Genomic DNA, 26,560 nt, shown 5'->3' with positions numbered 1-26,560 from the left:
TAAATTCATTAATCCTGCACTTACTGCAGGAATTGTGCCTAATTGGGCACGTGAAGTTAGCCTATTTCTTATATTTCAGTTATTATGGAAGTTCTTTAATAAAAGTTATCTTAATTGTTACCTAAAATCTTAAATATTTATTTTGATACATAAACAGAAGTGAAGCAAATTAAAATGACACAAAAATCTCCCAGTGATGATCTCTTCAGTCTTCCCTGAGATGATAAAACACAACTTAGACAGCATTAAGCAACATTGAGATATTGGCTGAAATGTGGAACTGTCAGCCAAGGAAAAGAATGCATCCCACATGGAGGATTTTGTCCATAACAAATTGCTAGGTAGCAATACACTTAAGCAGATACAGATTAGGCCTGCAGTGGCTCGTGCAAGAATTAACACAAGCCATCCACATGATCTTGATGTCACAGAAGTACAGTTAACAGATACTTCAGTAAGTGAGACCACTGTAACTCTTCATACATGGGGCAATTTTCATCAATTGCAGAGCTAAAGATTTAAACTGATCTGGCAGTTTAAACTGGGTATCCATGAGGCACAGTGGGCCACCAGAACTGTATGAGATCACCAGCCTGTAATCATATTACTCATCACATCAATCTCTCCACCATTAGCATCATACAATATCAGCAGATACAGCACAAGGTAGATACAAAATTGATATTTCAAACAGATATTTTTAAAATATTAAAAATAGTTTGCAATCAAGCTATATCAAAGAACTTGGGCAAGGTCTTAAATGAATAAAATTGGTGAGTCGGGATCTACACTTAGCAAAGCCATTAATCTTTAATTAATCCTCATCTCTCCAAGTGCAAATTAATCCTGTTCCTCAGACCTTTTTCCCCAATAATTCTCCAAATTCTAATGTTAAAACTCACTGTCCTGTCATTACATTGCTTGGTCCTGTCAACTACCACATCTTTGTGGCCAGAGATGCCTAGAAGATGATTGTATGATTATGTAGTCTACAAATATTTTGACAGAAGTCCCACATGGGAGGTAGAGGCAGAGCAATTTGACCAATTGTTTCCAGAATTAGCTTGGCGATCGCAGTCAAAGGATGTTGACCAAAAGTTGCTTAGAGAGAATTTCCACCTTGGCACAAGTGTCGATAATCAGAAAGCCTAGGTTTTGTAAGAGTTGGGAGACTTGAATGTTTTTGAATTGAATAACATGATTTTTTTTCCCACTCAGTGGGTGACTGAAATCTGGCATACACTCCCTAAGTGCTGTGAGAGAGGCAGCTACTCCAAAAACATTTAAGTATTTAAGTGAGCACTTGAAACACATGGTGAGGAAGTCTAAAGACCAAGTGCTGGAAAATAGATGGAACAAAAGTCCTGCTTCCTTGGTGTCTTACTTGATTCTTCTTCAATTATCCCTGTTGAATCAATTATTTTTGCCCCATGATTTATTGAATCAATGGCGCAAAATAGTCTTTTTCTGAGGTTGGGGAATCTAAATCTAGAAGATAGATTTAAGAAGAGAAAATTGCAAAATGGTCTCTTTTCGACACACAAGGTGGTGAGCATATGGAACAAGCTGTCAAAAGAAATGGTAGAGGTGGGTGAAATCATTACATTGATAAGACAAACACTTGCATGCCTGAGAGTAGGCAACTTGAATGGCGTAGGCAAGTTTTGCTGAAAAACCTGTTTCCATGCTGTAAAATGCTGATTCTATCTTTTGAATTTTTACGTTTCATAACTTGTTTTGAAAATTAAATTAAATCATAATTGATCAGATGGTTAAAAATAAGGCTTCTTTAGTTTTAAAGAAACTTTGAATATAAAAGCTAGATTTCCCAGAATTTTATAAACCACTAGCTAGTAGAATTTGTGGGCATATTCCTGGATATCTGTGTTGATCTTTAAAGACAGATTTAACATTACGAGAGAAGGTGGTTTCAATTAGAAGCAAATTCTGGAGAAGTCAAAAATGTCCTTGATAAAATAAAGATTAAGAGATGACTTGTGGTTCAAGATGTTATGGTTGAAACTTTAACTAAGAGACTAAGGCACCAAAAGAAAAATTAATTCTAGCAAACGGCTCAACTACCAAAGGTCATTCTTTCTCTCATAATATATGAAGATCATTGGCGCTAGAAGTTCTGGTGGGCTTGTCTTGGTTAGGTGATAGTTCAGGATTTTCATCAGACACAAGTGGAATTGCTGAACATTTCCTAGTACGATGGCACATGTCTTAAAGGGAGGCGTGCTGATGATCCAGTGCACAGCTACCCTTGTCCTTGTATACAGGAGTCACATACAACATGATTTTAAAAATGTTGGCACATGATCAGAATCTGGTACACTTCCTGAAGTGTTAGTTTTGAACACTATTTCCTTTAAAAACCAACTACCCAGATGCATAAAGATAAGGAACTTGACATTATAGACAAAAAGGCTGTGGGACCCAGCACAACTGCTCTTGAAGAACCAGCAGAAGCTAGGTGGACAGAATAGTCTTTTTTCATGCTATAGGTTTTTAAGATTTTATGATTTCTTGGGTCTTAATATGGTAAAAAATTATCTTTGCATGGAGAAGGGAAGTTTATATTCTTCCTTAGCTACACCACTGACAGTGTTGTACATAAATAATATTATTAGCCCTTCTCATAATACATCAAGCATATACTGCCCATTAGCCATTTTCAAATTGATGATGAAGGAGACTTATCAGTATGAGCAACACAGTAACCACCAACACTTAGTTTTTGTAGTCTTTCAAAAACAAAAATCAAATACATAAAGTTTTCAATAAATTTTATTTATGGACAAGGTAAAATATGATCATTATGCCTTAAAGCAATTCAGCATGTTAAAAACAACTACTCCTTCAGTGAATAAACACCTTGGATTGAAATATGGATTAATCACATGCATAGAATTTTACAGTACATTTTTGTAGAAGCAATGCTATTTTAAAAATAATCAATTTTTCCTCATTCATATAAAAAGTTCTGGAATAATGAAAGAAATAGCATTCTGAAAAAATATCACAACATGATTTTAGCCAGAATCTTTCAACTCTTCAAAAGTCTCATATTTACATGGTAATATGAACGTCAACGACATTTTAACCCCTACAGTCAATGTTGGTTCCTCAAATATAAAAAAAGTTTCCCTTCAGCCTCTACTCTTCTTCAGAACAGTCTGCAAATTCAAAAAAAAAGAAACATACCTTCAGTTTTTTTAAATAATCTATCATATGCTTTGAAGACAGTGATCTGAGAACAGGTTGTCATGTCTTAATTATAACTTGGGAGGTCACAAATATTTGTACAAGAGTAAATTTCATTTAGTTGGAAAACCATCAAAGGAGCATCGTAATCAGTTTACAACTATGAACACAAGGTAGAAACAAAATACTTTAATCTGAAAAATTATTTACTGTAAATCATTGTTTTATTATCTTAAAACATACTGAAAATGATCAACCTAATTTTCTTAGAGATAAGCTAAGTGCAATAATAGTGATTCAAGAAATGAAAAACTATCTTGGTTTAGTTTTACACATCCCCTCCAATAATTCCAAAAAAAGGGAGTAGTCAGTGCCTGCATCCAGAATTCAGTTGAGACCGGTATTTAAATCTAGTTTTTCAAGTTACAGATTTATATCAGAATCTCCACATTCAATAAAAAAAGATTTACTGATTTCATTAATAACCTCAAGTACAGAGATGAATAAATTCCATTCCATTTCAGGAAAACAATTAAACTCGCCTTGTACTGGGTTTAAATTTATTTTAAAACATAAAATGCAAATTGGGCAGAAGTCATAGTAAAGTTGTTTTGTGCTCTCTGTACATGACCACCAGCTTAAATCACCATATCTGGAACATTCCCTGCACTTGTTTTACTTCCCCATCTCTGAGATTAGTGTAGCATCTTCTCAAAATGTTGCAGGACTCATGGTGAGTATTTCCAGTGATGAGTGAAATTGTAAAGGCACATTAGTATACAAAGAACATAACAAAAAAACCAATAAAATTAATGTCTTTCAAATCAAAGATCATATACAAGTGTATAATTAGTGCAAAGCCAACTACAAAATTAACCATGTGTGAAAGTAGAGAATTAAGTAGGTTCTTAATACTGCTGCTGCCTTTACCTAGGTTTAGCATCTTTGGAAGTAGACAAATTACCTGAACCAGGTGAAATATTGCAAATTATATTGAATTTACCCATAAGAGGAAAACTTTCAACTTCAGGAAGACAAAGATGGACAGAAGCTAGAGGTAAAAGAGGTAATGAATATTGATTCCAGAGGTGATTTGCTCCAAAACAAAATAGTTATGAAATAAATTGAGGGATAATGTAAAGTATAGAAGATTAGACTAACCTTGGTATGTCCGACGACAGATCTGGTTGCAGAACACAAAGTACACAAAAAAGTACAAGGGATGCTTTCTTTTATTAGACAAGACACAGAACAAAAACAGCTGATTATGCTTTTACCATCTGTGATGACATAAATATTATCATGCTCCTTTACTGACATTGATGCCATCTGGTTGGAGTCTTCTGAGAAAGAATACTAGGTGCTGATCCACTAATTTATATGTGGCCATTCATTCTCCAGGTCAGCCATTCTCAACATTTTTTTTGGCTATCCCCCCCCCCCCCCACCCACTTAAGACTTGTGAAGCAATAAAATTTAGTTGGCTTCTTCCGTACTTCTGCCTATCAACTAAATGAAAAATAAAAATATGATTTCAGTCCATGGACCCACTTAAATATGTTGCGGCCAACGTGTGGGGTTGGGGGGGGGGGGTGTGCATTGAGACCCCATTGAGAATAGCTTATCTGGATGTTTAGCTAAATTGGATCAGCAAGTTTGCAGGTGATGCAAAGATTGAAGGTGTAGTGGTCAGTAAGGAAGGCTTTCAAAGTTTGCAGAGGAATCTGGACCAGCTGGAAAAATGGGCTGCAAAATGGCAGATGGAATTTAATACAGACATGTGTGAGATGCTGCATTTTGGAAGAACAATCCAAGGTATGGCATATATGGTAAATGGAGTGCAGTAGAACAGAGGGATCTTGGAATACAGATGCACAGTTCCCTGAAAGTGGTGTCACAGGAAGATAGGGTCATAAAGAGAGCTTTTGACATATTGGCCTTCTTAAATCAAAGTATTGAGTACAGGAATTGTGATGTTGTGGTCAAGTTGTATGTGACATCTGGTTCAAATTATTTAACTTTTGTGGTGTCAAATATAACTGATGAATAAAATTACATTGTACTAACATACACCTCACATTTATTGTACTTTTCATATTTTTTCTACACAATTCCATCCAATCACACCATTTGTTTATTGAAATTTTCTTCCCATCTTTGTCTTGATTTATGTACCCCTATTTTTTGAGCTTTTTTTGGAACAACTTGTACATTAATGAAATAAATTTCTTTATCTCCATTACGCAATAAAAACTTCACCTGTCTCGACTGGCAATAATGGATCTTGACCAAAATTTTCACGCAAAAAGTTCACAACAAAACCTTGTATTTTCAGATACCTTAAACCTTTCTTTCATTTTATCAAAGGTAATAAATTTCCCTGCTTCAAAACAATCTTCAATGGTCTTAACAACCAGATATTTCCAAATCTTTAAAAATTGGTTTCCCATAGAAAATGGAATAAATCTATTTTGAAATAAGGGTGTACTTCCAAACATGAAACCTCCTCCTCCTCCAATTTCCTTATCAACCTTATTCCAAAGCTCGATTAAATGTTTTAATATTGGAGTTCCTCTATTTGCTATTAACAATCTTGATTTCCATTTATTAATAGTCTCGTGGATTTCCTTCTCCTATTTTACACTAAGTTCTATTATTGTAATACATAAAATTGGGGAGCTGCAAAACCCCCAATTCATAATTCCACATTAATTTTTCTAAAGAAACTCTTGTCATTTTTCCTTTCCACAAAAATTTCCTAACAGAAGCATTTAATTCTTTAAAAGAATTTTAGAGGAATCGAAATTGGAATCGATTTTATTCATCAGTTATATTTGACACCTTAAAAGTTAAATAAATTGAACTATACTTTTTTAGATTTATGTTTTAGATTTGGACAGAAAGTTAGTACTTATTTGCATTCTACTTGGCAGTATCCTAAGATTAAATCTTTTTGCTTGTAAATTGGTAATTTATTAAGAGGGGGTTAAACCTAAATTAAAATTGAATATATTTCAAATGAAATTTGTACAAAATTGCTTTGGGAATAGCTGGAAAATGTATCGCAATAACTTGGAAGTTGGATATAGATTTGGTATGGAGAGATGGCATGCAGATGTTCGGAGTTCCATACCACTTGAAAAATATCATAATTTAAGAGATATATTTCGCAAAACATGGAGCCCATATTTACAAAGTGTTAGTATGAATATTTAAATGAAACTCTGACATTCCCTTTCTCCTAAAGTAGGTCTCCGTTTTCTAAAAAGTTTTACAATATGGGATACCTCTGTTGACGATCTCTTGTCCTATATATTTTCTTTATTTTCTTTTTTTTCTTTTGTAGGGGGCTAGAAGAGAAGGGAGGAGGGAACTAATGGGAGTGGAGGGGGTCTCTTTTCTCATATGCGCGCGCGATTTGTATATTACAAAATTATTAAAATTTTTGTGGTTTTAAATTTTATAATTTTTTTAAAAAGTTGTATGTGATGTTGGTGAAGTAAAATTTGGAGACTTGTGTGCAGTTTTAGAGATTGATACAAATAAAATTGAATGAGGTCAGAAGATTTACTCAGCTGTTGTTTGGACTTTATTCCCTGGAGTGTAGAAGAATGAGGGGAGATTTGATAGAGATGTACAAAATTATGATGGGTAATAAATAGAATAAATGCAAGTAGGCTTTTTCCACTGAGGTTAGGGGAGATGCAAACCCAAGGACATGGGTTGAGAGTGAAAGGGGAGAAGTTTAGGGGGAACATTAGGGGGAATTTCTTCACAGTGAATGGTGAAAGGATGGAACGAGCTGCCAGCTGAAGGAGTGAATGCTGGCTCAATTTTTAAAACAAGAAAAATTTGGACAGGTACATAAATGGGAGGGGTATGGAATGAGTGCAGGTCAGTGAGATTAGGCAGAATACGAGTTCAACACACAGACAATGGTTGAAAGGCCTGTTTTCTGTGTTACAATGTTCAAAACAATGGACCCAGGACCAATGCTTATGGGAAACCACTAGGAACAGGTCTCCAGTCAAGAGGAAATCATTCACTACCACTCTCTGTCTTCTGCCACAAAGCCAATGTTGAATATAGTTTACTACCTCACCATGAACAATGAGCAAATGAACCTTTCTGACTAATCTCTCATTTGGGACCTTGTCAAAGATCTTACTAAAATCCACATAGATAACATCCACAGCCTTTTTTTTCTTCATTAACTTTCCTGATAACTTCCTTGAAAAACTCCATAAGATTTGTTAAACAATCCACCACACAGAAAGCTCCATTGACTATCCCTGACCAGTCCCCAACTATCCAAATGCTTGTATATTGATCACTTAGAACATCTTCCAATAACTTAGCTACTACTAATGTCAGGCTCACTAGCCTACAATTTCCTGGGTTACTTTTGGAGACATTTTTTTTTAAAATGGAACAATATGAAAACTCCCCAATCCTCCAGCACCTCACCTGTGGCTAAGAACATTTTAAATACAACTGCAATTTCTACACTAACCTCCTCCTTCTGCAATACCTTAACAGGCCCTGGGGATTTACCCACCATTATTCACTTTAAAACAAGCACCATTTTAATCTGTGTAGATTCCTTGACTTCATGGTTTGTTTGCCTTACTTACCTGGATTCTGTGCCAGTTTTCATATGCAAAAAAAAAACATTAAGATCTGCCTCATCTACCTCCATACATAGCCAAACTCTCTGATCTTCCAAGAGGATCAACTTTGTTCTTTGCTATCCTTTTGATCTTAATATACCTATGGAAGCCCTTATGATTTTTCTTCACCTTACCTGCCAAAGCAAACTCATATCTTTGTATAGCCCTCCTCATTTCCCTCAAGGTTTTTCTTCCATTTTTTTTTAAAATATGGCACCATCTCTGTAGCCACACTAAAGTCTTCACCCTCAACTCATTTAACATTTTATCACAGCCTTTCAAAATTCAAGTCCAAGCACTATCCTTGCAAATCACCTTATCATTCTTTCCAGTGTAACGTGGCCAGAGTAGTGCACAATATTTAATCTTTGTTCTAATGTGTGATGTTTGCAGTTCTAGGGTAACCATTGTTAACTTTCAATGCCTTGTGTATAAAGGTACTCAGGTCTCTCCGAACACTTCGCCTCCGGCAGTTATCGTGGCCACATTTTTGTGTGTAGTCCAGTTATCCTTCAGTTCATTGCTGAACTCAAGATGATATTACAGTTTAATAAAGTGATTATCTGACTCACTTCTTAGATGTCTAGCAGTGAGGTGTTGACACAAATGTCACTTACCATTTATTAGTCCAAGACTGAATACCACCCTGGAACAACTTAGAATAGACTGCTTTAATACCCAAACAGTTGTAAATGGAACTGACAAACCAATTTTGCAAGAACATCTTAATTTCAAAGTGCTGATTAAATTATTGAACTACGACATTAACTTTCTTGAAATACTGCCCAATCTGCTGGCCATTTGAGTATGAGTTTTAATCTGGATTCCACTTTTGAGCAGATGCTGTCCAGAAGTTAAAGCAAGTCACCTCTGAATGCAACTCAAGACCATATGAAGGTTTCCATCTGAACAGCCCTTGGTATATAAACATTAGCAGGTTACTGTTGACACAGTACTCATTCATAGACAGAAAGGGGCATTTGTAGCACTGAGTTTCTTGTTATGGGCCTCTAATTTCTCATTCCACTCTGTAATATTGAGATCCAAAGCAGCTCATCAAGGAACTGCACCTCATTTTCCATCTGGGAACATTTGCAGCTCAACACTAAATCCTACAATTTTAGGAACTTGATTTCCTGAATCAACACCTATAAAATGAGCTAGTTGCTTTTTTTTCCCTCTAAGGAGATGCTGAGTCTGAGCTACTGGACTCGTCCTCCTACTCTGCATTTCATATCTCCCATATTCTTTTGCAATAAAACCACAAATCTGGTGGAGGAACTTAGCAGGTCAAGCAGCATCAGTGGGAGAATGGTAAACATTTCCAATCAGAAACCCCCATCAAAAATGAGAGTGTAAAGGTGGCAGTATAACAGGAACAGGATGTGAGGGGTATAGAATGACAGACAAATGAAGGGGCAGAGGCAAGTGCCAGATCAAGTGGGAGAGTGAAAGATGAAAATAAAGGTAGTATAGATACAGGCTGTTCATTCTGGTATCTGATAAGTAGAGAAGAGGATAATGATGATGAAGCTATTAGGGGAGAGATTAAGAATAAATTGTCCAGATGGAAGTAATGTTTGTGGAATAATCTTGCAGAACAGAATGAAACCAGAAGGCAGAAGGGGGAAGAACAGAAGGAGCTCAGGAGACAAGTAAGTGAAATTTTACTCCAGATCAACATGCACAGAATCTTTGTTCTTTTGTCTAAGTTCCTACCCTCTAACAATAACTCACTTATTGAGCAAATGACCTGGTTTATAACTGAAGTCTACAGACATTATTATGAAATATGGTTGAAGATGATTAAACTCGCAGCATTCTGTGAAAAGGGATGGAATGCAAAGAATGTAGATGAGAGCTTGAAAACAGACAATACTAGTGAGTAGGCTTTTTCTCATCAGGAGGCCCAAGTATGCAAGGATCTGGTTCAGGCTGGTACAGTGACCTAAGGTAGTCTATAGCTAGTACTGCACTTGCTTAATAGAGACATGAATATTAACTTAGACGCCCCTAAGGAGGGAATGAACTAATTAACATAACATGCGATGTATGAAGAGGGAGGAACTGAATGATACCTGTATTGATGGAAGGGAAAAGGAGAATTCAGATTGGAAGAAAGTAAATGAAGGTGGGGTGATGCTGAGCACGGGACTGTCCAAGAGAGATGATTCTGAACCTCCGGTGTGTCTCCAGACCAGGGACACCCGACTCTGCAGACTCGAAATAAAGCTAAACCTGTTCTCCAAGACTTTGTCTCCAGAGTTGTGATTGTGAACACTTTATATTTCACAATTATGATTGTAGTTAATACACAAGTGCTGGCAAAAGAATAATAAAAATGGTACTGATTAATAGCAATGCAGTCCTTCCCATTTCTTTACTGAAGCACTCATTAATACATCAATTTGCTCTTTACTTCTGTAGTTCTCCACCGTAGTACCTTCCAAACATCATATTTTAACAATTGACAGAAATTATTTTTCGTAATCTCATTGGTAATGAGATCCCATCTGCGCACGGGCGCCATTTAGAGAGCCGACAAAAGTTCAATAACAGTCAGTAAATTGTGTTTAAGACAATCTAATCAACATATGGAGGCCGACCATGAACCTCAGGGAGTCTCTCCCTGAAGGAGGTGATTAAAAAGTGATCCAGGGCAGCCAGTGGAAGGATCCTGGGCTCTGAGGTAGGGGAGAAGCTCAGCAAAAAGGCCTCAAGCTCTCAGAGCTCCTATAGCACAATCGAAGCACCGAAGAACCAGTGGGCCAGCTGGGGAGCAGTTAACCCATTGTGAAGCAGCAAAGCTGACCTACCCCCATTGGGGGTTCGGCCAGAGCAAGCCAATCTACCTCCATTGTGGATGGGATCAGGTGACAGCAACTTACCTTCATGGAAGGAAGTGATATAGAAATGCCACGGCAGGAGGCGAGCTCAGTGAGGACATGTCTCTTCAGTTATAGCGGCAGTGAAGAGGAGGTGCCTTCACCTAGTAAGTCAAGGCCTGGCCACTCTATGACCCACTCGACGGGCATTGTTAATCACCCCCTCGACTGGCGAGGATGACCACCAGCTGCACAAAAAGCCTGAGAAAAAGCAAAGCAAGTGTCTCTGATCCATGGGCACCCACTTGATCGGGGTCCGACACAAAAGCCTGCCAGAATGCAGAGCCGACAACCAATGAGGAGATCTAGCTAAGACTGGACAAGTTTGAAGACATTATATCAGCAATTGTGAGTAAACCACAAGCACCTTTTGAGCAGGGGGAAGAATCTGATTTCCAATAAGAATGGGATGAGGTTGAGCCTGAGGGGCCAGACATGGAAATCGAGTCACCTAATCCCCCAATATTCTTCTCCCATTAGTCGGAATGAGAGAAAAGTTCATCGATCACAGCAAAATTTGCAGTACCAAGAGGCACTGGGCAACCCCTCGATTAAGAAATTGCAGGGTCAATATCATATCTGGTATCTAATATCTTCAGAGATAGTGCTAGAGGACAATTAAAAAATATCCCTGCCCAGATAATTGCCTTCTGCTAAATGTACCAAAAGTAAACCCAGCAATTTGGGACAATTTGAACATCCCCACAAGAGCCAAGGACATGAAGCTGCAAAGATTACAGGGCTCTCTTGTTAAAGATATCACTGCATTTGCCCAGACATTGTCGTCAGATATAACAGAATCACAACAAGATGCGCTGGGGTTGCTCTCCCATGCTAATTACAACTTTAATGCCTTCCGGAAGGAGCTGATAAAGCCTGATCCAAATGTTCTGTATGATCATTTATACAAACCCGTTAAACTTGTCACTAAATTTCTCGTTGGTGATGATCTGAGTAAACAGGTGAAGGACCTGAATGAGCAACAGAAGGCAGCGGCTGGAGTGGTTAGAGGCTCAAGAGTACATGCAAGAGTAACTGCTATGTTTCATCCCTATCTCAGGTACGCGGAGGGCTTTAAGAGAGGATATACCTCTCAGGCGGCACCACCACACAGGCATTTTTTTAGGGGAACATTCTCTGTGGAGAAAGCAGCAGCAGAATTTTCCCACCCAAACCTCTTTGCAGAGGTCGAGCCAGATTGCACAGCCACGCTGGCTAAGCATGCCGAAAAAAATTAAGCAGCTACAGTTGAGTGCATTTTCTAATTGTGATGATAAGATTGTGGGCGGTCGATTAACAATGTTCTTTAGCCAATGGTACAATATTTCTACTGATGTTAATGTACGACATACAGTGTCTGGGTTTCAAAACAAGTTTGACCCACAGAAATACCCTCTGGTTAGGAGAAAGGGCTTATACAATTATATACGCAGCCCCCAGCTCATGGAAGCTACACAAGAGATTATGGCTTTAGAACGCAAAAACACAATAGAACCCTGCTACCGGGAAGAGAACGAGTTCATCTCAAACATATTCACGAGCCCCAAGAGAAGCGAGGGAACAAGAGTGATCTTAGATTATTCTGACCTAAATGAGTATGTCTTATACCAACATTTTAAAATGAGCACGATTCACTTTGTTATGCCAATATTATGTAAAGGCTATTTTATGGCCCTTACAAGATGCTTATTATTCAATATCTATTCACCCGCTTTCTAGAAAGTACCTGAAGTTTATTTGGAAGGGAAAATTGTGGCAATATAAGGCACTACCTAATGGTCTTAGTTCTGCACCCAGAATATTTACCAAATTGCTGAAACCGGTTTTCTCCTACCTCAGAAAGGATGGTGATGGGTAACTTGGATGACACCATCATGATTGGCAGGTCCATGGGCGAAACACAGAGAGCAGTGAACGTCACTACGACGCTGCTGCAGGAACTGTGATTTATTATACACCCAGAAAAATCCGTCCTCAGCCCACCCAGAAAAATTAAATTCCTCAGGTTCCTCTTAAATACGGCATCCATGAGAATAACCCTGCCAAAAGATAAAAAGGTAGACATTTTTGTGGCTTGTAGTGCCAGCTCTCCAGCGCATGACGTCCTGTTTTGCGGAAACTGCCAAATGTTTGGCCTGGAAGTTAGCCTGAAGAAAACTGAGGTCCTCCATCAGACAGCTCCCCACCATGACTACCAGTCAACCAGTTTACCTACCTCGGCTGCACCATTTCATCTGATGCAAGGATCGACAAAGAGATAGACAACAGACTCGCCAAGGCAAATAGCGCCTTTGGAAGACTACACTACACAAAAGAGTCTGGAAAAACAATCACCTGAAGAAACACACAAAGATCAGTGTATACAGAGCCGTTGTCATACCCATACTCTTGTTTGGCTCCGAATCATGGGTCCTCTACCGGCATCACCTACGGCTCCTAGAACGCTTCCATCAGCGCTGTCTCCGCTCCATCCTCAACATTCATTGATATGACTTCATCACCAACATCTAAGTACTCGAGCTGGCAGAGTCCGCAAGCATCGAATCCACGCTGCTGAAGACCCAAATGCACTGGGTGGGTCACGTCTCCAGAATGGAGGACCATCGCCTTCCCAAGATCGTGTTATATGGCGAGCTCTCCACTGGCCACCGAGACAGAGGTGCACCAAAGAAGAGGTACAAAGACTGCTTAAAGAAATCTCTTGGTGCCTGCCACATTGACCACCACCAGTGGGCTGATATCGCCTCCAACCGTGCATCTTGGCACCTCACAGTTCGGCGGGCTGCAACCTCCTTTGAAGACCGCAGAGCCCTCCTCACTGACAAAAGACAAAGGAGGAAAAACCCAACACCCAACCCCAACCAACCAATTTTCCCTTGCAACCATGCCTGCCTGTCCCGCATCGGACTTGTCAGTCACCAACGAGCCTGCAGCAGACGTGGACATACTCCTCCATAAATCTTCGTCCGCGAAGCCAAGCCAAAGAAGAAAGAAGAAGAGTGCTTTGATTGCAGAATCACGTCCCTCTATACGTAAAGTAGCAAAAGTAATTGGGAAATTGGTGGCTGCTTTCCCAGGCATTTAGTGCGGTTCACTAAAATATAGATTCCTGGAAAGAGATAAAGTACATCCCTTAAAGGCTGCCAGGGGTCATTTTGATAGAGCTATGAGCTTATCACAAGAGGCTAGAGCAGAACTTGCGTGGTGGATGACAAATGTATCTCAGGCTTATACTATTCAAGAGATTGGAAAGTTTGATATGGAAATCCAATCAGATGCTAGTGGTGAATGATGGGCTGCCATAGACTTAACTACCTCTGTCGGTGCCAGATGGACTATTCAAGAGATTAGACTGGCATCAGCATCTGGCATTAACTTTCTAGAAATGTTGGCTCTGAAGTCTTTCTGTGCAGAGAAAAGGGATATGCATGTGTTGATGAGGTTAGACAACACCTCATTACATAACTGGCTTGCAATACAGACGTGGAGTTGGTGTATCGAAAGGAATATCTGGATTACAGCCACATACTTGCCAGGGTGCCTGAACTATCAGGCAGATTTGATGTCTAGGAAGTTCAATGATACAGCAGAATGGATGTCGAGTGGGGAAAAAAGTTTTAATCTGATAGTCAAAATATTGGGTTGCCAGAGATAGATCTGTTTGCATCTCGTTTAAATGCCTAAGTACCGAGATATGTATCCTGGTTGCCAGACCCCAAAGCAGAAGGCATAGGCGCCTTTACGATTGATTGGGCAGAACTGAATTTCTATGCTTCCCCCCCCCCCCCCCCCACTTCTCATTAGTAGCTGCACAAAGTTCAGGAGGACGGGGCCACTGGACTCCTTGGGGTGCCAAATTGCACCCCCCCCCCCCCCACCCCCCACAGTCTTGGTTTCCAATGCTGAAATGAATTCTGCTTGAACAGCCTTTACTGTTGAAAAGGAACAAGGAACTGCTAGTTCAACCGGCATCTCTCCTTCCCCATCCTCTCACTCATCTCGATCTTTTATTTTGCAGGATTGGCACGAAAATTTCTGCGTAAAAGGATTGCAGCCGAAAACATTGGAAGGATTATGTCCCATGACATAACAGGTTTTACAATAAACCTCAATTAATCATGGGACATTATTTGTGCTTCATGGAGAAAGTCAACTCGGAAGCAAAACACCACTTATGTTAACAAATAGCAACTGTTTTGTATTTATGAAAGTTTAAATGTTAATTATTTTTCCGTTTCAGATGTTTTGCATTTCCTCATTGATTTGTTTTATGTTCACGTAGGCAGTTAGAGTGCTATCAATATGGCCAAGAGTGCTTAGGCAGCCTTCCTGACACTAGGCGTCACCGAACACTGTTGGGAATCATTCCGATTTCAAGATTCATGAGGGGCTTACGTCCGCCTACGCCACGTTATCAAGCCATCTGGGATGTTAAAGTTGTGTTGGATTTGTTGCGACATGTGTCGCCAATGTACACTTTTGATTTGCATGATTTATCACGGAAATTGCTCATGCTTATGGCCTTGACTTTGGCCCAAACAACACAGATGTTAACTTGTTTACACTTAGACTATATCATTTGGAAAAATGATTTTGTTGAATTTCATGTTAATGAACCTGGTAGTGTTGGAACAAAGTTTAAATTGTATGCTTATCAAGAGGATGAAAGATTATGTGTGGTGTGGTAACAGACAATATCTTGAATGTACTCACGAGGGGAAGAAGGATTCTTGCTTATATTACAGGAAACTGCATCAGCAGGCATTCTCTCAGATCTTGGCCAGGTGGCTAAAGAGGACCAGGAGTTTTGCCAGAGTGGATATCACTCGGTTTGGGGCTCATTCAACCAGAGTGGCAGCTACTGCTAGTAGAGCGGAAGTCCCCATTTGGGATATCATCCATCAGGTAGGATGGTCAAATGAAAGAACATTTAACAGGTTTTACAATAAACCTCTGAGGACGGAGGGCAAAATTTCACTGCAGCAATTTTGCAGGCTGCCAAGTGAACTGGAGGTCCATTGATGTACCCTCTGGTCTTTCAGACAATGAGAAAACGAGACCACTGAGCTTTGAAATCTCATATAACGAACCAACATAGGAAGTAGGAACAGGAGTAGGCCAAAAATGGCCCATCGAGCCTGCTCCGCCATTCAATACGATCATGGCTGATCTAATTTATGACCCAACTCCACCTACCTGCCTTCTCCCCATATCCCCTAATCCCTCTATCATGTAAAAATTTATCTAACCGAATTTTAAATATGTTTAATGAGGCAGCCTCAACCACTTCCCTGGTTAGAGAATTCCAAACATTCACTACTCTCTGGGAAAAACTATTTTTCCTCATCTCTGTCCTAAATCTACTCCCCCGAATCTTGAGACTGTGTCCTCCCATTTTAATTTCCCTGGCCAGCTCAAAAAACCTTCCTACATCTATCCTATCCATACCCTTCATAATCCTATATGTTTCTATAAGATCTCCTCTCATTCTTCTGAACTCGAGCGAATACAATCCTAGATGATTTAATCTTTCATCATAAGTCAACCCCTTCATCCCAGGGACCAACCTAGTAAACCTCCTCTGGACCGTCTCCAAAGCCAGTATATCCTTCCTCAAATATGGAGACCAGAACTGGACACAGTACTCCAGGTGCGGTCTCACCAGTACCTTATACAGTTGCAACATTACCTCCCTACTCCTGAATTCAATTCTTCTAGCGATGAAGGACAACATTCCATTTGCCTTCTTAATAACCTGCTACACCTGCAACCTAACTTTTTGCGATTCATGCACAAGCACTCCCAAGTCCCTCTGCACAACAGCATGCTGTAGGTTTTCACCCTTTAAATAATATTCAGCTCTTTTATTTTTCTTGCCAACGATCATTATGAAAAATAATGGAGCATTAAACGAGAACTTACCAGTTTGAAGTTTGATGATTATTATTTGAGTAATGGGAGTGGTGAGATAATATGCCCTCCTCACTGTCCCATAATTACTTTGAATGTTGTTAAGGTAGCTTCTAGTGTTGCATGTATGCCTCACAATAAAATACTCTTTTTGACAGAATTATACCAGTGGTCATCTTTTTCAGGATTCAAAGATTGGCTGCACATGTGCAGATGGGATCTCATTATTTCACCACTCCCATTACTCAAATAATCATCAAACTTCAAACTGATAAGTTCTCGTTTAGTACTCCATTACGTCCCATTTTCTCAAACATATTTCATTGTTAAATATTGCTGAATAACACTATAAATGCATTTATAGTGTTATCCAGCAATATTTGACAATGAAATATGTAGGAGACTCTGGAACAGATTATCAAATGCAAGAGGCAGTTTATTTTTGAAAAGAAAAATATGTTTTGTGAGGGCATTGTAGAGCTTAAAGATGGAAGGCATGGGCACAACAATCCTCAAAATTAAATTAGGATGCATATGGGTACACCATTGAAGATCTAGGAAGGTTACACAATTGTAAGAATTTGAAAGTCCAGAAAGATGTTCATGCTAAAATTGGGCTTTAAATTAATATTACTTTCATTTGGTTGAGGTACTTTTTTTTTTAAAAAAAAACATGACATTCCTTTCAGAGTGTGTGCGTGTTCCACCATCCCATTACTCAAATTAGTGGAAACAAATGTTTACACAACTTCCTTATCAATTAACTTAAATCAAAAATATAGTGTATTCCTCCCATTTTAGAACACACTCATAGGTGATAAGTCTAATCCTTTGTGTTCTTTATTTAATTTTAAAAGGTTCTACTGTGTCCCACAATACAAAGCCATTATGTGACATCGCACACATGCGTGTTCCATAACAGTCTTCTCCCCCCCCCAAAAAAAAACTAAAATACCAACAATATTAGTCAGTGGCAACAAGTAAATTGCTAAACACAATACTTCTCAATTAATCATGGGACATAATCCTTCCAATGTAATGGAGGACGTTTCTCACATTTAGATCTCTTTGGTGATGGAAGACTTTTTGACTTCTCAGGAGAATCCTTTGGCCTTTCCGGGGAAATCTCCGGACTTGCAAGGAAAAGTACCATTTTCTCATCGACTAACCATAGAGATTGGGTAGTTACTGTTGGAATGTCCAGTGGCGACTCATCACTCTCCTGTGTACCCAATGGTGAGGGTATCCCTGGATCCAATAACTGGGTCAGATCCAAAATGTCCTCATTGGCATATACCCACTCTGGATCTGGTGCATCAAAGAGATCATGCACCTCAGAAATGGAGTATCTATTGCTCTCGATTGGTCGATGTGTCGCTTCCATATCATTTCTCCCACCCATACAGAATATGAACACCGTTCTCAATTTTTTTCAGAAGCACTCTTATCAATGTTTCTTTATTCTCTCAGTAATCTCTCATCAATACTTGTTGCCCAACTTCTGGAGTCCTGGTTGGTTTACCTAAAGATGCTGATTGCTGGATATGGAGCCCCATGTTTGAGTGTACAGAGAAAGGTATGGTTCTCAAGTTGCACCCAAACATCAATTCTGCTGGCATGCATCTTGTTGTAGAGTGTGGGGTTGTCCTGTATAATAGAAAATTTGCGATCCTGTGATGCCACGTTATGTTCGATGACTTCTGGTCCTTCATGGCTTTTTTTTAAAAAGTCTGTAATAAAGCATTCTGCTTCGCCATTGGTACTCAGCTGATAGGGATGCCAATAAGATGTGTCTTTTTTTGGTTGCAGGAATTGGTTGAAAGCATCAGACATAAATTGTGGTCCATTGTCAGAGACCAGTTCTACTGGCAAATCGTACATTGAGAAAATACTCCTTAGTCTCTCAATTGTTTTTTCTGCTGTTGTATCTGCATTTGGGATACCATAAGCCATTTGGAGTGTGCATCCACCACAATCAGGAAGTTTTTGCCCTTAAATGGACCAGTGAAATCCAAGAGATTTCAGTGCCAGAGGTACGAAGGCCATTTCCAAGGGGTTAACTTCAGCTTGGGGTGCTTTAGGTTACATTTCTTGGCAAATGTCACCTCTTCTCAAAGTCTGATCAATGTCCACTAATGGCCATCTGACATGCATGCGCACTAGGGACTTCATTTGGACCATCCCTTGATGATTGTTCAGCTAACTTGGCAGCTTGCCATTTCTTCAGAATGATTGTTCTTGTTCCCCACAATAAACAACCCTCTTCGATCGATATCTTGTTGCGTCATATATAATAAGGTTTTAATTCAGGTCTAATCCTCTTGGGTTCGGGCCATCTATTTAATGTGAAGTACAGAATCTTTGTTGACTCATTTCATAACTCTTTACTGACAGTTCTTGATGTAATTGACAAATCTTGAAGTTGCTCTTGATTAATGGATGTAGCCTCTGTTGTCCAGTTGATCAATCCTTCTATTTGTTCTGTCTCTGGTTGAGGTAGGCACGATAAAGCATCCACCTGGCAGATTTCCTTCCCTGGACTGTGTTTTAAATTGTTATTGTATGCTGTGAGCTGCATTGCCCATCTTTGTATTCTTATGGCCACTAGTACCCGAATGCCTTTCTTCGGGCCCAAGGTTAAACTCAGCGGCTTTTTGACAGTCACTAAGGTGAATTTTCTACCATATAGGTACCTGTATTGATTAAATCATTTGACACCAAAATTTATGGCCAGTCCTTCCTTTTCCAGTCGTTCACAGGGCATTATAGAATGAGAAGCGCAAGCTACAGGTTGTTCTCCTTTTTCTGTGATCTGTGACAATACTGCTCCTAAACCCACTGGTGACACGTCGACCGCCAGGGTTGTAGTGAATGAGAACATTATCTTTAGGGGTCAGAATTTTCTTCAACCGCTTGCAAGTTTTCTCTCTGTTGTCCAACACCATTGTTGATCTTCTTTAGTAGTTGGTTAAGCAGGTTGCACAATGTCCACATGTTAGGAAAGTGTTTTTGATAATGGTTTGCCAAACCTAAGAATGACTGTATTTCCGGTCGATTTGTGGGGCAAGGTGCCCTGAAGACAGCTTCAGTACCTGCTATGTTCATCCAGACTCCTTCACTGTTGATTGAAAATCCCAAATATGTTACTGAGGGAACCAATAAACATTCGTTTGTCTTGACCTTGGCTTCCTTAAGTCAGATTAGTATTTTTTTCCCAGGTTTGCCAAGTTCTCCACACCATCACGACCAGTAATGATAATGCTGTTTAGGTAAAATACCACATTTATTCTGTGCAGCGGGTGCTGCTGATGTTCCATATGGCATTCTGGTATATGTGACCAATCCTAAGTGAGTATTGATTGGCACATATTTTCTCGACTCAGAATCCAATTCAACTTGCTGATATCCTTGGGAGAAATCCAATTTCGTGAACTTACCACTATTCAATGTTTGAAACAAGTCTTCGGTTCTGGGAATTGGATGTTGGGGTACTTGCAGACCTTATAGTCACCACAAATTCGAATTTCACCATTGGGTTTTCTAACAGGAACTATCAGGGTGGCCCAATCGCTGTATTGCAGTTTCTCAAGGATTCTTTTGTTTTGAAGTCTGTTGCGTTCAGCTTCAATTCCCTTCTTCATCACAAAAGGAATCATCCTTGGTTTGAAGAATTTGGGTTTGGCCTCCGATTTCAAATGCAGATTGCACGGGACTCCTTGGATTGTCCCCAGGTCTTTTCCAAATACCATCTGGTACTTTTGGAGCGCATGTTCCAATTTGGAATTTTGTTCTCGCTCAGTCTGCACCTTTTTTTATTTCCCCAGTGTCCTTCCAATCCAAATGGATTTGTGACATCCAATCGCTTCCAAAGGAAGCGTATCCCTTTGTGTCCACAATAGAAAAGGGTTACCTTTTAAATGTCTGTCCTTTTTATTCGACGTCCAACTTGCATTTTCCCAGCACTTTGATTTCATCTCCGGTGACTGTTTCAACACCACGTCAGATTGTCCCACCTTGAGAGTGAGCAATACTCTTGTTTTTAAGATCTTTGGCATTAAGGATACCGTGGCCCCAGTGTCCAGCTCCATCTGAACTGGTTTGCTGTTTAATGTTAACAGGAATCAATATTTCCAAATTGCGGTTTGTCACATTATTAACATACATTACTTCCATCACCTTGTCCTCTTCAGAGCTATTTGGGTCATTACTCAGACTTTTGTCTGAACTTTCCTCTTCCTTTAGGTTCCTCACTTTGTGTGTTTTACTTCTCGACTTCTGATTTCCCTTCTTGGGGTGATCCTCTTACTTATTTTCCCTTTTCTTTGGGCATCTGCACTTAATGAGTCACTCTTTGTAGCATAGGTAACATTTGGCTTTTTCGAAGAAACAGTTATCAGGTCTGTGATTACATTTTCTGCAGCGGAAACATTCCAGGCATTCCATTTTTTAAAAAATTTGATCTTCCCACTGCTCTCCTTGTATAATACCCTGGTTGGCCATTTCAAAAACTCAGCATTACTTCATGTGCAGCATCAATGTCTAATCGTCTTTTACTTGTAAATTGTTGTCATTTAGGGCTTTATTTAAGAATATTCCAAACTCCATGTTTTCTATAAGCTACACAATTCAGCCATATATTGGTTCATGGTTTCACCTGGTTTCTGCTTTCTAGTCCAAAACTGGTATCTTTCTACCGTCATTATTTGTCTTGCGGACAGATTTCCTCCCACTAGAGCACACAAAGTGTTATATGACATAGAATCTGGGCTTGTGGGCGCCGCTAGGAATTTTATCAGGCTACATGTCCTGCTTCCCACCTCACTTAGAAATGTTGCCTGTTTTCTTAAATTGCCCTCTGCATCTCTTATTCCCCGAGCGGTACTGAACAAATTGAATCTTTCAACATACTCATCCCAGTTTTTTGATTCCTTCTACTCTTCAAAACGTCCTTCTGCCATTTTTGGCTTTTCCTTTGTTTCACTGTGAATGAGCTTCAGCAGCTCATGCTCATTGTAGTTTCTGTTTAAAATCTTCTGTTCACCCCCTCCAACATTTGGAGTGTGGGATAACATTGTTATCCTCATTGCCAATTTGTTGTATATTCCTCTCACTGTAGAACACACTCACACAAGACGTGGTTAATCCTTTGTGTTCTTTATTTAATCTAAAATGGTTCTACTGTGTGCCACAATACAAAGCTATTAACTGACATCACAGGCATGCCTGTTCCATAACAAAAATCATTTAATTATTTTTGCAGGTCAGGGGAAATAGGCTTATTCCAGCTCTAAAAAAATTTTTTTTCCTTTACATGTCAAACTCCCTTTCAGTTATCTCCATTCCCACCTCAACAAAGCCAATCTGCACCCAATTATAATTACCCATTCCTGTGGTACTTTCTCCGGTGACGTATCACATTCTTTCTGTAATATAAACATAAGGCCAGTACAAAGAATGATAGCTGCAGCCTCATTTGTGTCATGATCCCTCAGCTCTTGTATTCTGTATTTCAGCCAATGGAGTACATTTTACATCTTCTTAACCATCCATCTACCTACTCTGTTGGCTTCAGGGATCAAGAGATTGGTACTTAAAGACCCCCTCACTGAGTCTAGGCTCATTTATTGCATATTTTCTCATCTGGTTTGCTCTCTGAATCACGCCATTTTCAGCCTATCTTACCATTTCTTTGATATCTATGTTCAACTTTCTCGCTTATGTCAACAGCAAGGCCTATTCAGCTTCAATGAACAAAAATGCTTTCAATAAGTCAACAAATATTACTGTAAATACATGAGAGACTTTTTTTAAATGCTGTATGCACAAAAAATGATGTTCATTAGACATAGTATACCTGATTTTACAAATGAAAAATATCAATGCATTAATAAATTAATATAGCTTTACCTTTGCCACTGCCTTGATATGGTTTGGTTGAATGGCAGAACACTTATCTTGAACAGCTCTAATCCTAGCCTCTTGTGCAAGACGATGCAGGAATAAGAGACAGTTTAAATGAACCTACAATTCAAATAAAACATTTTTGAAGTATCAACTTTGTCACGTTATACTGGTACAGTGAGAAGGGTTCTTCAAATGTTATTAAACACATCAGGAGAGGAAGAAGCAGGAAAATTCTCCCTAGAACCAAGTAATTTGAAACAAATGAATAAATTATTTCAGTCTCTTCATAAGGCAAATGACAATCATCCAGGTCAGATGGCAACTCAAGAAAGATGATGGGGTTAGCGTTTCAAGTCAATGCACTGAACCGAGAAAAGTTTAGAGAATTTACTTTCATCTATCCTTTTTGATGATTTCATAGACTCAATGGTTATTCTACTGTAGCACATACCAAGTCATTGTTAACATAAGGCTATACAAAAGCTTAGTTTTCCACTCAATTTGCAAAACCAAATTGGTGTTAATTAAATCTCCAAAAAGGCTCTGCTCTTTTCATCTGAAGGATGACATCCAAAAAGTGAAATATCACATAGGCAATATATTACAGCTTTTAATTCGTTGAAATACAAAATTGGAAGTTAAGCTTAAGTTCTTAAGTTCAAAGGCAAAATCAAATGCAAAGCCATTAATTTATCATATGGCCATTTGGTATGACTGGTGTAAAAATAAAATCACTTGTAAAAACTGATCAATTAACACAAGTTGCTAAAGTTTACTGGTGCTACAGGTCTAAATGCAAGTGAAATTTAACAACAAAAACATTTCCTTATTGACAAGTGAAAATATACCAGCAATTGTGATAACTGAATGCAGCCCAGAAATCATAACTCTGATGAGAAAATTAACAGGACACAACTCTTGAAACATCCCAAGGCCTTAGCTCCAACCCTATGGAACTAGTACCCAGACTAGGAGAGGATGACTAAATTTAAATTCCTGGGAGTTACCATCTTGGAGGGCCTTTCCTGGACCTAACACAAGAAGAAAGCACGTCAGTGTCTCTACTTTCTCAGGAGTTTGCGGAAGCAAAAACCTTGGCAAACTTCCAGTTGTGTAGTGGAAAGTGTGCTGACCGGATACATCACAGCCTGATATCAGGGCACCAATACTAGATCAGAAAGCCCTGCAAAAGATAGTGGACATAGCCCAGCACATCACAGGCAAAACTCTTCCCACCAACAAGAAAATCTGTATGGAATGCTGGCATCAGAGAGCAGCAGCAATAGACAAGGATCCACACCTTTTAGGACATGCTCTGTTCTCGATGCTGCTATCTGAAAAGAGGTATAAGTGCCACAAAACTTGTATCACTAGGCTCAGGAACAGTGCTACCCCTCCATCATCAGACTTATAAATGACAAACTCAGAGCCTCATTTAAGGACTCTAAGCATTATTTATTATTGAATATTTATTTTCTGGGGCTTTTTTCTTTTTTTTTTTCTTTTGCATAGGTATTTTTTCTTGGAGAAATTCTGCCTGGTCTGCATGAAAGAAAATCTCACGGTTGTATGTGATGTCATGCATGTACCCGGACAATAAATCATAACTTTGAACATATGGCAACATGCAGACAGCTGTGAGATGGACAAGAACCAGACAACATGTCATTTTTAAAAAAAAACACTGATGAAACACAGCATGAAAATTGCTAATTTAAAAAAAATCATACAGAAAACAGTGACTAAAATAACAGACTTCAGAAACCTGGTTACAACATCTGCATGTTACTAAACATGCCACCACAAATGAGGTCGAGTTTCTATACATAGACTGATTGACTTTGTGGCCCATTAGCACAAAAAGTATACATAACCATAGTAAAAGCACAAGGGGTATTTATAAAGTGAAAGGATTATCATACAAAATATCCAGAAAGACTTCAGACTATTAAACAGGACAGTCTCACAGAATAGTTGCCCCTCTTTCCTGCACCATGATTTCTGCAGGCTGTATTAATAATTTGAATGAGTCACAGAATGTAACTGAGAATTTAGCAAACTTTCAACACAGACCCTCCCTTCTGTCCATTATCCACTTCCCCTCCCCAACCCTCCATTCCTACCTCCCTCCTCAAGTAGGATCATTTCCTGCTACCCAGATCCTCCCCTTCCCTCCCACCCCCAGAGAGCCTCCCCCTCTCCCCTCCCACCCCCAGAGAGCCTCCCCCTCTCCCCTCCCACCCCCAGAGAGCCTCCCCCTCTCCCCTCCCACCCCCAGAGAGCCTCCCCCTCTCCCCTCCCACCCCCAGAGAGCCTCCCCCTCTCCCCTCCCACCCCCAGAGAGCCTCCCCCTCTCCCCTCCCACCCCCAGAGAGCCTCCCCCTCTCCCCTCCCACCCCCAGAGAGCCTCCCCCTCTCCCCTCCCACCCCCAGAGAGCCTCCCCCTCTCCCCTCCCACCCCCAGAGAGCCTCCCCCTCTCCCCTCCCACCCCCAGAGAGCCTCCCCCTCTCCCCTCCCACCCCCAGAGAGCCTCCCCTCTCCCCTCCCACCCCCAGAGAGCCTCCCCCTCTCCCCTCCCACCCCCAGAGAGCCTCCCCCTTTCCCCCCGACCTTTCCCCTCCCACCCCTAGAGAGCCTCCCCCTCTCCCCTCCCACCCCCAGAGAGCCTCCCCCTTTCCCCCCCACCTTTCCCCTCCCTCCACCTTTCCCCTCCCACCCGAGACCCTTTCCTGTCCCTATCCCGGACCCTTTTCTTCCCCTCTCTGGATCTCTCCTTCGCCCGCTCCCTTGCGGACTGTGCGATGTTTGAGCCCAAGGCCTCACCATGACGTCGACGTCCTTGCCAAGCCTGAGCTGCGGCTTGTGCCTCCTGAAGACGGCTCGCAAGCTTCCGCGCGGAACCGTGCGCTTCACGATCACCGGCCGCTGCCCAGGCATCACCATCAAATTCCGGCGCCAACCTCCCGAACCATCCTCCTGTCAATTGGGGACGCCTTTTGTGACGTCACAACCCCTACTGCGATTGGGCGCCCGCTGTGACGTAAGCGCTCGCCGAACGGTTGAAGCCGCGCCCTTGTCAGATGAGATGTTGGTTTTGTTCCGTGTTCTTGCAAATAAAGTTTAATGGTAAAACTTTTTTGCAAGCAGTTTTTTAAACACCTTTTTGCTTTTGTGAAAAAAACGAGTTGCGCATGAAGCTGTATTGATGTCCATGCTTTAATAATACATTAGGCTTTGGTGAGGTCAACAAAGGTGATGTAGAGTCCTTTGTTTTGTTCTCTGCACTTTTCTTGGAGCTGTCTGAAGGCAAAGACCATTTCAGTAGTTCTTCTGTTTGCGCGAAAGCCTCACTGTGATTCTGGGAGAATATTCTCAGCGACACTAGGTATTATTCTATTTAGTAGAATCCTAGCGAAGATTTTGCCTGCAATGGAGAGCAACGTGATTCCCCTGTAGTTTGAGCAGTCTGATTTCTCGCCTTTGTTTTTGTACAGGGTGATGATGGTGGCATCACGAAGATCCTGAGGCAGTTTACCTTGGTCCCAACAAAGCTTGAAAAACTCAAGCAGTTTGGCATGCAGAGTTCGACACCGTGAGCAGGAAAGGGCTTTGGCAAATACTAGAGCGCATCGGATGTCCCCCAAAGTTCCTCAACATGATCATCCAACTGCACGAAAACCAACAAGGTCGGGTCAGATACAGCAATGAGCTCTCTGAACCCTTCTCCATTAACAATGGCGTGAAGCAAGGCTGTGTTCTCGCACCAACCCTCTTTTCAATCTTCTTCAGCATGATGCTGAACCAAGCCATGAAAGACCCCAACAATGAAGACGCTGTTTACATCCGGTACCGCACGGATGGCAGTCTCTTCAATCTGAGGCGCCTGCAAGCTCACACCAAGACACAAGAGAAACTTGTCCGTGAACTACTCTTTGCAGATGATGCCGCTTTAGTTGCCCATTCAGAGCCAGCTCTTCAGCGCT

General features: G+C 40.3%; 1 protein-coding gene across 2 annotated transcripts; it reads right to left on the bottom strand.

Moving 5' to 3' along the window:
- Positions 1–2,772: 2,772 nt before the first annotated feature.
- On the bottom strand, positions 2,773–25,593 carry cenpw (centromere protein W). 2 transcript variants are annotated; one of them, XM_069888294.1, is made up of 4 exons: positions 25,401–25,593; positions 22,580–22,693; positions 22,054–22,095; positions 2,773–3,179 (listed from the first exon to the last, which is right to left on the bottom strand). In XM_069888294.1, exons 1-4 carry the CDS (start codon positions 25,518–25,520, stop codon positions 3,153–3,155), a joined length of 303 nt encoding a protein of 100 aa, XP_069744395.1. In that variant the 5' UTR covers positions 25,521–25,593; the 3' UTR covers positions 2,773–3,152. The 2 variants fall into 2 exon arrangements, with proteins under 2 accessions (XP_069744395.1, XP_069744396.1); XM_069888295.1 differs by lacking the exon at positions 22,054–22,095 and having other exon boundaries at positions 25,401–25,589.
- Positions 25,594–26,560: the final 967 nt, after the last annotated feature.

This window comes from Narcine bancroftii, chromosome 6, assembly GCF_036971445.1.
Source record: "Narcine bancroftii isolate sNarBan1 chromosome 6, sNarBan1.hap1, whole genome shotgun sequence".
Taxonomy (NCBI): Eukaryota; Metazoa; Chordata; class Chondrichthyes; order Torpediniformes; family Narcinidae; genus Narcine; species Narcine bancroftii.
The sequence above is the reverse complement of the archived record's forward strand: the minus strand, read 5'-3'. Positions and strand labels throughout refer to the sequence as shown.